The sequence below is a fragment of the Agelaius phoeniceus genome, chromosome 1 (genome assembly GCF_051311805.1).
Source record: "Agelaius phoeniceus isolate bAgePho1 chromosome 1, bAgePho1.hap1, whole genome shotgun sequence".
In the NCBI taxonomy this organism is placed as follows: domain Eukaryota; kingdom Metazoa; phylum Chordata; class Aves; order Passeriformes; family Icteridae; genus Agelaius; species Agelaius phoeniceus.
In genome coordinates this window covers 72,127,152-72,139,649 of record NC_135265.1, presented here as the reverse complement: position 1 = coordinate 72,139,649, position 12,498 = coordinate 72,127,152, and the positions used below count along the sequence as shown (strand labels likewise).

The following is a 12,498-nucleotide window of genomic DNA, read 5'->3' as shown; positions in this document are numbered from 1 at the left end:
AAACATGCATAGACTGAAAAAAAAATGTTTACACCACCTCCTCCAAAAAAAGACTCCTCAGATTTTTTTTTGTATGAGCTCATGTGTTTTGGACTCTTAGCTTTCCAAGATGTATTTAGATATGTTGTTCTTCAGACATAGAACTCAAATCCTTTAAAAGTTAGGAGACAGCAACTCCACTAAGAGGCAAAGCAGCTTAATCAACAATCTGCCTCTCTTAGAATGACTACTGAATAATTAATTTGCAGCTGTCTGCCTCAAGTAGACCTATAGAATGCTCCATTTCCAGAACTCATGCAGCTTTTTCTGCCTCACACATCCTCTGAGGCAGTACACTATCAGGTTTTCTTCTCTGGTTTCTCAGAACAATACCCCTTTGGCACATAAATTCTTTTAAGCATATTGTTACAGTTACATTTTTCTACCTACACTCTGTATTCCTGGAATATACATTTCAGTGAAGACAGCTTTTTCCCAGCCATCCATAAATTATTTTGGAGCAATCAAGTGACATCTGTAAATATTTCATTTAGTTTCACAAACCCAAACAAACCTCTTCCAAAGCACGGAGACAGTGGGACGCTTTTACATCGATTTTCAGCGTGGAAGAGTGAAAAAAGTTAGTCCTTACTGGCACGGCCCCGAGAAGCGGGCAGAAATGAGTTTGTGAAGAGAGGCAGACGCGGGCGCTGCAGAGCCCGCGGGTCGCCGCCAGAGGCCGCTGCAGGACCCGGCAGGGCTCGCCCTCCTCCCCCGAGGAGGCAAAGCACCGGAGCCAGCTTACAAAAAAACTCACTCTGAACACGCTCTAACTCTCCAGAAAGGAATGGAAATAGCAGAAGGTTACCTTAAAGGTTCTCAATTCTACCGGAGAGGTTTTTGTCCCCATTTTTGTTGTGGTCCCACTGGAATTTTTAAGCATTTTCAATATACTGCTATTTTCCGTTATGCTACAACCAGTTCATGCTCTGCCACTTAGGTTCTTTTTAGGGTGGATCAACAACAAAGAACAACACAGCAGTAATAAAATGCCAAGTTTATTATAGGACAGAAAGCTAAATTGAGTGTAAAATTTACGGAAAAGTTATGCAAATCCTGGAAAAAACTGGAAAGCACAGTCTTTTATGGCACACCACCATGTGAATGGAAGGGTTTGGGGTGAGTACTCCAGAGGGCTTTTAGATCTCCATGTCACTGCCAAACATTCACATTATTCTATTACTAAGAGTTCAGCCCCAATAGGCAGGTCCTAGTGGATCAGCTTTACACAGAGCTTCCATTGGTGGGGATGAAACAACATTTTCAAAGAAATCAAACAGAAACTAAAGCTGGCCCTGCTTTGCAGCTTCCAGTGAGCTGAACTTCCTTCAGTAGCACACACTTCCTGGTGCTACATTCCAGCTTCAAGTTTTTTACCCGGTAACACACAAAGTAACCACTTTGCATCATGTTTTTAAAAGTGATAACTTCACACTTCCAGATGCACAACTTCATGGACTCATAGAATTATTAAGGTTGGAAAAGACCTCAAAGGTCATTGAATCCAGCTGTTAACACAACAGTGCCAAGTCCACTGCTAAAGCACATTCCCAAGTGCCACATTCACATGTCTTTTGAATATTTCTAGGGATGGCGATCCCACCACTTTCCTGGGCAGCCTGTTCCAATGCCTGATTGCCCTTTCAGTGAATAAATTTTTACTAATATTCAATCTTATAGATTAGAAAAAAAAAATAGAATATTTTTTAGAAAAAAAAATTAGAAAAAAAAATCAGTGGCACAACTTGAAGTGATTTCTTTTCCTCCTATCACTTGTTACCTGGGAAAGGAGGCCAACCTTCACCTTGCTACTGCCTCCTTTCAGGTGGTTGTAGAGAACAGGAAGGTGCCCCCTCAACTTTCTTTTCTCCAGGCTAAACGACCCAGCTCCCACAGCCATTCCCCATAAAACTTGTGCTCCAGACCCTTCGCCAGCTCCGCTGCCCTTCTCTGGACACATTCCAGCACCTCAATATTCTTTTTGTAGTGAGGAGCCCAAAACTGGACACAGGATTCAAGGTGCAGCCTCAGCAGTGGCAGGTACAGGGGGACAATCCCTGCCCTGCTGGCCACAAGTGCTGATACAGGCCAGGATGCCCTTGGCCTTCTTGGTCACCTGAGCACATGGCTGGCTCATCTTCAGGCAACTGTCTATCAGCACAGCCAGGTCCTTTTCTGCTGGGCGAGCTTCCAGACACTTTTCCTGCATCCTGTAGCACTGCCTGATGCAACAGATCCCTCGGCAGAGCCTTGTCACCCTCTGAGCCAATGGGAGCATCATTCTACTCCCCGTTCCCTTCATCTGGCTCAGGGCTGTCCATCACAATGGCAACTAGCTTTGTCATTAAAGAGCAAGGAAAAGAAGATGTTTTGTACCACAGCCTTTTCCTCATCCTTTACCACAGTTTCTTCTTACATCCCACAATAGGATAAACATTTTCCTTAGTTCTCCTTTTGCTGCTGATATATCTGCAAATACATTTGGTTGTCTTTTACTCTTTTACAGCAGTAGTCAGATTAAGTACTAGGTGGGTTTTGGCCCTTCTAATTTTCTCTCAGTATAACCTTACAACATCCCTGTAGTCCCCCTGGGTTGCCTGACCCTTCTTCCAGAGGCATCAACTTACTATCTACCCGCGCTTGTGCCCTCCCTAATGGCAGCAACACCTGATGCTGGGACATGGCTCACACACCTACCGGGAACGCGGAGTTACAGAACCACCTTGGCTGCAAAAGGCCTCTGAGATGCTGACATCGAGTCCAACCCATGACCGAACCCATGTCACCTAGACCATGACACCCAGTACTGCATCCAGCCTTTCCTTAAACACCTCCAGGAACAGTGACTCCACTCGTTTGGCATTCCAAGGTCCATCCCCGGGGCCCTTGCCAGGCGCTGCTTTCCCCGGGAAGCCCTACCCTGGCCCAGCCAACACAACCCGGCGAGGGTCCAACCCCTCAGCCCAAGCTCCGAGGCCAAGCCGAGTCCCGCATCCCTCCCGTCCCAGCAGCGCTCTGAGCCCGTACGGGCTGGGCGGCCGCCGTGGAGGCTGCGGAGCGACCCAAGCTTTGCGGAAGCGGGGAGGCGCAGCCCGTGCCCACCCCTTGCCAGTGCCTCAGGATCGGTCACCCCCTTTCCCGGTGCCTCAGGATCGGCCACCCCCTCCCCAGGGGAAGCGCGAGGTGCCCACGCGCCCGGACTCACTCCTCATCCCCCGCCGCGATCCACGGCCGCTTCCGGCTTCCGCCTTCCGCCCTCCGCCGCTCCCGGCCCCGCCCCGGCCCGCGCCCCTCCGCGGGCGTGCCCCAAAGCCCCGCCCTCTGGCCACGCCCCTCAGCGTCCCTCCCTCTCCTCGGGCCCCGCCCTGCGCGGAGGGGGCGTGGCCGCGCGCCGGGGCGCCGCTGGCGGTTGGCCGCGGGAAGTCTCGCGCGAGCGGGGATCCGGAAGCGGCAGCAGGGCGGGTGGGAGGCCGGCGAGGAGGCGGTGGCGGGGAGTCGCTGTGGCCGCAGGTGGCGGCAGCGCCCGCGGCGACAGCGGCGTCGTCAACATCATCAGCACCATCGACAGGGGCCTGGCAGCGGCTCGGGCCCCCGCCCCGCCAGGACCGGTGTCTGCGGCGGCATCTCCGCGCAGGCTTTGCCGCGGTAGCGCCCCGGCAGCGGTCGCGCCGCGCCGGGCTGTAAGATGGCGGCGGCGGCGGCCGGCGGGGGCGGCAGTGTGAACCCCTTCCTCAGCGACTCGGAGGAGGACGAGCCCGAGGAGGCCCGGCCCGGCGGCGGCAGCAGCAGCAGCACCGAGCCGGGCGGGCCGGCGTACCCGCAGCAGCAGCCGGAGCCGGCGGCGGGGAGCCCCGAGGAGCTGCCGGGTCTGCGAGCGGCGGCGCCGGGCGATGCTGCCGCGGGGGCCGGGGAGCTGCCGCGGGTGCCGATGGACGCGATAGCGGCGCAGCTGCTGCGGGACCAGTTCCTGCTGACGGCGCTGGAGCTGCACACGGAGCTGCTGGAGAGCGGCCGGGAGCTGCCCCGGCTCCGCGATTTCTTCTCCAACCCGGGCAACTTCGAGCGGCAGAGCGGCACGCCGCCCGCCGGCGGGGCCCTGGGCAGCCTGGGCGGCAGCAGCGGGCTCGGGGGAGCCGGCGGCAGGGAGCCCGGGGCCGGGCAGCTCAGTAAGTGACCCTGGCTCGGGGCCCGGGGGGCTCCGGGAGGCGGGGACAGCCGCCGGTGGGTGCACGGGGCTGGGCGGGGGTGGCTCTCGGTGTCGCTGGGCGGCCGGGAAAGGCGCTTGGCATCGCTCCTTCAGTCATTCCTTGTTCTCTGTAACCTGTGCGGGAATGGCGGAGGCTGTAGGAGCTGTGCAGAGGGGGCTGAGGAGGGGCGCTGCCAGGTCCGGTGTTACCCTGGTGCCACAGGCGTAGTTTCATCGAGCTTCGGTATCCCTGCGAACATCACGGGTATTTGCCAAGTGTGGGAGAAATTGTTTCCAGCAGCGTCTTTAGCGCTCACTTCCAAGAGATAAGTCGTACGGTGTTGGGAGAAAGAATGGGGTGTTAAGCCGTGAGTGCCACATATAAAGTCTAAAACCTGTCAGAAATGGGGTATAAGGAGCCAGGGTGTTATTTTTGGTGCTGCAACTAAAGACAGGTCTGAGTTTCACAGCTCTTGCACAACTAATACAATGCTTCCTATAATTAACACTACCATGTTTACCAAGTGTCTGCAATCTTTGGCTAGCCAAGGAGATGGGGAACTCAGTAATACTGAGTTGGTAAAAGTTTAGGGAGCAAAAGGAGTGCAGGTATTCGGACAGTTGTCACACAGCTGGCCTTAACAGCTTTTGTGTTTTAAAAGTAGCACACATGGCTTAGAATAAAATCACTTCAGTGTCTTGTCAGTGTTGCTGTCCAGACACAGGGTTCTACAAAGGAGGTAGCCTGTGGAGGTGGCTTTGGGAAAGAGAAGCTGACCAGCCACCTGAGTCTGAGGACTTAATGAACTCGTGGGAAGATTTTGAAAGGAATTGTGGGTAGCAGACAGGTGAAAGACATAATTATGTGTTTACCAAGATACCTAAAGGCATTTTGTGAATAGTCCTATATTTTCGTTTAAGAGTTTCTAATGTTGGAAAGACACAAAGTTACACTTTAAATTTGGAAATAACTAGTAGCATCTGGATGGCTGGGGTAATAGACATCTAAACTTCAACTTGTTAGTGCATTTGAAGGTCTTTTAAAAATGTCTGGCTTCTTTTAAAATTCCTGCTGTGTTGTTTATGTTCTGCTTGTCTTGTTTGTGAATTATTAGAATTTCATGCTTCTCTTTGTCCAATTGAGAGCTTCAGTGTGATCTTCTTCATGATATGATTAGTGAATGTTGGAGAACTTGTGCTTCGGGGCTTTGAACTGATAAAAATTTCTGTTTCATCCCCAAGCTGCTTCCTTGGGGATTCCAGTCAATTAATCTGATTGATTAAATATTCTCTTTTCTTTGTTAACATAGTACGTTGTTTCCAGTTATTGACACTGCACATACTCCAGAATTAGAAAAACATCAGCCTGTGTAGCTGTGTTGTTATGCATGGGAAAAAAAAAAGACCTAAGACCTCTTAGAGCAATGCAAAATTATGTAAGAACATCTTTATTATTTTGCTGACTTGCTAATTGATAGATGCCTGTGGGATGTCCCTATTAAAAGAAGGAGGGAGGAGGCCCTAGCAGTGGGGAGAGAGAGAAGGGGGGACTAACACTTAATTTCGACAAGTTTAATAATACTGAAGTGCTGAAATTAAATATCATGCTAGACCTTATGCTAAAGGTGTGTCTTGAAATCTGATATCTACAATAAGTTAGAGAGTGCATTTCAAAGGATTTTTTTTGTATCAACAGTGATTCAAAAGGCACTTCACATTAAGTGACATTGAAAGGTGACAGATGCAGAACAATGAAAAAATATTTTTATATAGCTCAAGTAGCTTTTTTAACTTAGTGCCATCAGATTTTCTTGCAGTCTGAAGTCTGGCATTGAGCTCGCAATTGTGATAGCACTGTTCAGACTGATTCTGATTGAACAAGAGCTGATAGTCTCGTGCCTCTGTAGTTATGTCATTTTCCAAATACTAAAATGTAGATTGCAGAAGACTCTAATGGGCTGAAAATCATGGTCTTTGGAAGAGTTCCCTCACTTTTTTCCTGAGCATCTGGTATTATTTCATTTAGGTAGGTGGCTGAGCTGTAGTTCAGATCCAAGAATAAGTCTAAACAGTTTCCTAAGTTAGTCAAAATGTCCCGTTTTGTTGAGAGATCCAGTCTCTTTTACCTGTCTTTATAAGAGAGTTGTGCATGTACCTTCTCTTGCTTTAACATGCCCAAAGGTATTTGAGAATGAACTACTAGTTTTCTTAATAGAAACGATGGATGTAGAAAGTAGTGCAGGTTGGCATGATTGCCATTTCAAGGTCATGTGAATCTTATGCTTCAGTGAAAAAAATTCATAACATCATTAAAAAAGTTATTTCTATTTATTTCTGAATTTGTTCTCAGTGCTTTGTAGCTGCTCCTCCCAGCCCCCAAGTTAGATTAATTTCTCTGGCTTTATTCTGACATTTTTCATAATTGGAGTGGATGCAGAAAGAGTATGACTGGCAATTCTTATTGAATGTGAAGTATGTTTGGAATGCTGCCTGAGGATTTCCACTGAGCAATAGAAGCTTTCGTACTTTACGTGCTGTACAGAATGGGAGAATTTCAGTACAAGTGTTCGTTGCCTAAAAGGACTCTGAGAAGTGCCAGTCTAAACTCTGAGTGCGTGCTGGAATTTATTTTGGTGTGGTTTTATTTCTTCTCTTCGTCTTCAAAGACTGTTACAAAAAGATTTTGCTCAAGTGTCATTGGATTTAAACAACCAGCATCATGTGGTCAACGAGTGACTTAGAAGCTGTTTTGTCTTTGAACCATGCTTCAGAGCCCTTGGTTGCAACAGCAAATGACAGTCAGATGACTGGGATTTCTAAGCTCTTTGCAAAAACACCCTTCCTCTTTCCAGCAGCAGCAACATCACATCTACAAACTGAGATTAAGATATATTGTAATGAAAAATGTGGAAATGTTTCTTGTGTCTAACAACTTTGCTTTTCTAGTTTGAAGCATGTGAAGGAGATGACACTGTTCCTTTAGATGCCCACCACTGTGTACAGTCATCCTTCATGTCCTGTATCTCAGCCAGATGTTCCCAAACTTCTGAGAGCTTCTTCCATTAGTTTCAATAGCAGTAGTTTAATATCTGCTAGAGCACTGGATACCACTTTTCTAATGCTACTCATATGAGCAGTATGGTTTGGAAGTCCCTTCTTCTTCCTGTATTCCAGATCTTTTGCAAGACTTTAAATATACACATTAAATATAAATTTTTGTCCCTATCATTTTTGCATAAGAAGGAATAATACCAGTTGAGACACTCAAAATTTAGAAATAAAACTGTGGCTCAAATGTCTCATCTGTGTTCCTGGACCACAAATGTGTTTATTACACCCATGACTGTAATTCAAGCTTGTGCATATAGGGTGAAGAAAACTTCTTTTTAATGTGATTGATACAATGCCCTTAGGTTGCTATGTTTGGTTAATGCCCTTTCCTGAAGGAATGCAGCTTATACTGGTAGGACTAGTGTTAGTCTTGAAATTTGCCATTTATTTTTTTCTTTATTGCTACAAAAGTGTGACATTCCCAAAATTTGAAATAGCTTTAATGAAAATCATAAGGGTTTTGAGCACTTATGTTACATTTGTGGTTTTCAGGAGATAATTTTTTTCTAGTTACAGCTGTAATAAAATTGTTTATAGCTTTCTGGGGATTTGATTCCAGTTATATTAAACTAATCCATGAGTACAAAGATATAAAGTATTGCTGCTTCTTCATAGTAAGCTCCAGGCTTTGCTTATGATTTGGGGTGTTTGATTTTCTTTGGGGGTTTTCTTTTGCAGGGGGGGAGTGGTGTGGAATATTGTAATGCATTGCTCGTTTTGTTTGTAGCCTTTGAAATTCAGATGTCCTACTAGAAAAAGTGAAGTGGGAAGAGTATACAGATTCTGCATTTGTGAGAGCGGGGTGTCTTGGTAACAGATCTTCTCAATTCTGAATCACAAACATTGTAATTTTGTAATTTTGTGTGGACCTTTGCCATATTTCAACTGATTTTTGTTCGGAATGAAAATATAGCAGAACAGGGCTACTTCCAGACAGTTCATTATATCTGAGTTTAAATAGCAGTCTAAATAAAACAGGAAATTGAGAAGATGGCAAATAATTTTTGTTCTAATGACTACTTCTTAGGTGTTTTGGTGTTGTCAGCTGAAGTCTTTGGCTTGTTACTATATGAAAGCAGACAGAAATACCTAGTCGTGTTGGCTGGATCTGCAGATAATGGGAGGTGGACTGGCAACTTGTGAGTAAGAGTGGTTTTACTACCTGATTTGGAATGCATGCTCCCCTGAGAAAGGATGGGATGGGAAGGTTCAGATAAATAGGTAATCAAAGCTGCTGGTAATCAACAGATGGGAAAGGCTGATTGTTGTCACTTTTAATGAAGTACAGAAAACATTTGAAAGGGTTGAGGTTTGTACGTAATGCTGAAAGAAAAGGAAGCGGAGTTCGCTTCAAACCTGGCAGAAAAGAGCAATGCCTGGAGGAAACCTGAGAGGTTTGATAGTGCTCTGATGTTGGCTTTACTGATAGAGAAGCCAGGTGAACTTTTCCTGTTGTGGCTTCTTTAAACCCACTCCATTTTACTGACACTGGTGTTTCTGACAGGTTTTCAGTAACATGCACTTACAAGCTGCTTATGTTAAGGCTTTTGCAACTGTTGGAATTGTCAAATGACTAAAACTGCGTGTGCTGGAAGCTGTCCCTGATGGATGAGTCTAAGCTTTGGCTGATGTATTGGTAGATTGTTCAGGAGACAGGTTAGTCCCCATAAGTATGTAACTACACAAAGAAGTAACAAGATAAGGTAGCCTGATAAGCATGACAATTATGGACAAAGGAGGACAGAGTAGAAGCCTCTCTTATTAGGCAGGTAGATATCAAGTTATCCACTGAGTAGCAAGTGACTGTCATGAGTATGTTGTATTTTCCTGTGTCCTAACTTAGTGCATGTTGTGGTTCTTTTAGGATCCTCAGAGCTATGAGATGGGGAATTTAATTGCTTTTGTCCTGGCTTCTGTTCTGTTCCTGTGCTAGAGTTCCTGTTACTTTTTGATGCTGGGGAAAGCAGAAGTGAACCTCTCTATATATGCCCTGTAGCTAGTTCAGTTATGTGTGTGTTTAACCATCCTGTGGCTGAAAGCTTCAGCAAAACAAGCTGGATTTGTGCTGAAGCCGCACACCATCCTTCTGATAGTTTTGCTGTTAAGGAAAGAAGAGATGGGGTTTTGGTAGGTGGAAAGAAGGAAATTAGAATGTTGAGCTAGAGCTTTGCATTTCAGAACCAACCATTGGCAACTTTTCTAAGTTCTCCCATATGTAATTTCAATTCTGTGTAAGTTACATCAAACTTCCTGTAGCTTTTTTTCCCTCTGAGAATTACCTTTTTCTAAACTAAAGATGTGACTCATAAACTCTGTCCACCTGAAAGAATGCTTGCTGAAAATTTTACACGAGTTTCATTCCTGATAAAAAAGTTTGTCTAGTATTTGCAAACAAGTTGTTGTCAAGTAGATATTGATATCAGCTATGTTGGAAGCTGATCTGTGTGCAGTCCAACTCTGTTAATTGAAAATTTGTAAATACTGGACTTCTGTGTTCCATAAACACAGAATTAATGAAAATACGGGAAAAAAAATCTTTTTTCAGGATGTTCTTACTCTTCCCAACTAAATTAAGATTTTTTTGACAAAATCTGAGTTAGGTAACTCGTATCTGTGGAGCTCTTTAAAATATAGCATGAGGAGTCCTTTTTTTTTTTTAAATGAGAAGATAAGTCCTGAAACCTTATACTGCTGAGTTCAATCTGACAACTCCTTGTCTTCAAGGTGTTACTTGTATTTGGATTTCTAGTGTATTGTAAAGTTGCAGTTTTGAGAAACTGAGCTGACATCTCCTATAGCACAGGCTAAAACATTGAGTAATTCAGTAAAAGTTTGTAGGCCTTATGTATTTATTTATGATGTGAATGCCTGAGACATGCTACTACATATATTGAGTGTGTTGGACAAATAGTTTAAAAAAACTAATTTTTTTTTTTTTTTTTTAAGACAGACCAAGTTGAAAAAGCTTTTAAGAAATAGTGAACCTTTTCTTCCAGTGCACTGTAGGGTAGAGGGAATTTTCTTCCTCCCTTCCTGCAATATAACTCTGCATGATAGTGATGCAGCTGATTACTTTGTTGTTCAATTGAAGGAAATACTGTTACATAAAAAGTCACAGAGCAAGAATTTCATATTTATATAACAAGTACTTTTTCATCTTGTTTGATGTAAGAGGAGAAAGAAAGCTATGAGCTGTTTTGTCATTTGAAAAAAAAAACTTTTGGAGTAAGAGAAACCATGGCAAGAATAATCTCAGAATCACAGCATGTCTGAGGTGGGAAGGGACCTCTGGTGATTATCTGGTCCAACCTCCTGCTCAAGCAGAACTACTGTGACCTACAGCTGGTTTCCCAGGATCATGACCAGGTGGCCTTTTAAGTATCTCCAGGGACAGAGACTCCCTCCCCCTCTGGGTAATCTGTGCCAGTGCTCGGTCACCCTTACAGTAGAAGTGTTTCCTGATGTTCCAAGGGAACCTCCTGAGTTTCAGTTTGTGCCCACTCTCTGTGGTCACAGGTCACCACTGAGAAGAGTCTGGCTCTGTTCTCTTTGTGCCCTCCCTTCAATTATTTATACACATCATGAGACTCCTCCCGAGCCTTCTCTCCATGCTGAACAGCTTCATCTCTCTCAGCCTTTTCTTACAGGGGAAATGCTTTGGTCTCCAGTTGCTAGTTTTGGGGTTTTTTAAATTCTCTAGGAACCATATGGACACAAGTTAAGTTTTAACTGGAAATCCTAAGATAAATGTAGAAAGTGGGCAAATGAGAACTTAGTGAAATTTAAATATGAAAAAAATTGACGCAATACAGTGCTTCAGAATAAAGATAGATATTTTCCATACACTTTAAGTAGTCCTTCAGCAAGGGCAACCATTTAAGGACTAAATTGAGACAATTTTGCTAGATGTTAGCCTTTAACAGAAAGCTGGGTTACTGCAACTCCTGTGGTGCAAGTTAATGGATACGTTTTGGACAATGCAGTCCTGCAGCATCAAGCATATGGAGTTAATTTCATGCTGGTGAAGCATTCTGATTTCTGCTAAAGCCAGCTGGGGTCATGAGCTGGAAGGAGTACCTCCATGCTATGCTTGGCCCTTGGCTGTTCTGTTTTGGGAAGGTCTGCTTGCTCAAGAGCATTGCAGCTTGAGCTACTCCTTGCACATGTGAAAGGAGTCAGGCTGGGTTTGATGCTTTTCCTAAGGGCACACTCCTCTGGACCTCAGTGTTCACTGCAGCAGCATCCAAATGCTTTGTGCAGCACTGGCTTAATTCTTTCAGACTCAACTAATTTGGATGCTGCCTGAGAGTGTCTATGCCATAAGCCTCTCTCCAAAAGCAGCCTGGTTTTGGTATGGCTCTTCAGGAGATCAGTCCAGGTGCATCTGTATCATAACCCAGTTCTGTGAGCAAGTTATTTCTTTGCTAGGATGCACAATCTTACCTATTTTCTACTTGTAATTTCATTTTTCTGATGAGCTTCCACATTGTGCCTGTTATGGGAGTGAGAGTGATACTTTTCTATTGCCATGTGTCTGCAAAATATTTGTTTTACATATCTGGTGCTTGGGTTTTTGTTGTGGTTGGTTGGTGGGATTTTCTTGGTTTGGGGTTTTTTCTTGGCCAGCAAGCATAGGTTACTTTTCTCTAACCAGCTTTAGGGGTTTACCCTCATGCTTCCTATGAATTTTTATAACTTACTATAAATATGAAGTAGGAAAGTGTATTAAGCATCTGTTTTCAATCTGGTTTGGACTGCCCATCATGGACTAGGATTGAATGTCTGTTCTTGATAATTGGTAAGTAGATTGGTCTGACAGCTTGGAAGTTAATTTTGTTCTAGTAGCTTTAATTAACTAAGTTTTCATTTGATGAGGGTCTGAAGTCTTCAGAACATACGAATTTGGAAAATTCTGCAGGTCTTATTGATTAAGAACATCTGTGAGAGAGCAAAAGAGGCACTTGAGTTGCAAAGCAAGGTTGGTAGGTCAGGTGCTTAGAGTTTAGTGCCTGATGCATTGAATTAATTGAAGGCTTTTTGTTCCATCCTCAAGTTACCATAGCAATGTGGAATGTGTTGATCTGGTAAAATTTACTCTACAAGTTCAAGTTAGTTTAAAAAATTGTTGTGTAAGTCTGTTTCTACTGTAAAGATTGTATGCT

General features: G+C 44.7%; 2 protein-coding genes across 5 annotated transcripts in view; one reads left to right on the top strand and one right to left on the bottom strand.

The window, feature by feature from the left end:
- PIGN (phosphatidylinositol glycan anchor biosynthesis class N) overlaps positions 1 to 3,279 on the bottom strand; it is a 104,751-nt gene extending 101,472 nt beyond the window's left edge. For all 3 annotated transcript variants that reach the window (XM_077181850.1, XM_077181846.1, XM_077181854.1), the window contains exon 1: positions 3,245 to 3,279. In XM_077181850.1, coding sequence (XP_077037965.1) covers positions 3,245 to 3,251 — 7 coding nt within the window. In that variant the 5' untranslated portion in view covers positions 3,252 to 3,279. The remainder of the gene's footprint in view (positions 1 to 3,244) is intronic.
- A 212-nt stretch (positions 3,280 to 3,491) lies between these two features.
- RELCH (RAB11 binding and LisH domain, coiled-coil and HEAT repeat containing) overlaps positions 3,492 to 12,498 on the top strand; it is a 77,141-nt gene continuing 68,134 nt past the window's right edge. For both annotated transcript variants that reach the window (XM_077181834.1, XM_054628872.2), the window contains exon 1: positions 3,492 to 4,205. In XM_077181834.1, the coding sequence (XP_077037949.1) occupies positions 3,725 to 4,205 (481 nt within the window). In that variant the 5' untranslated portion in view covers positions 3,492 to 3,724. The remainder of the gene's footprint in view (positions 4,206 to 12,498) is intronic.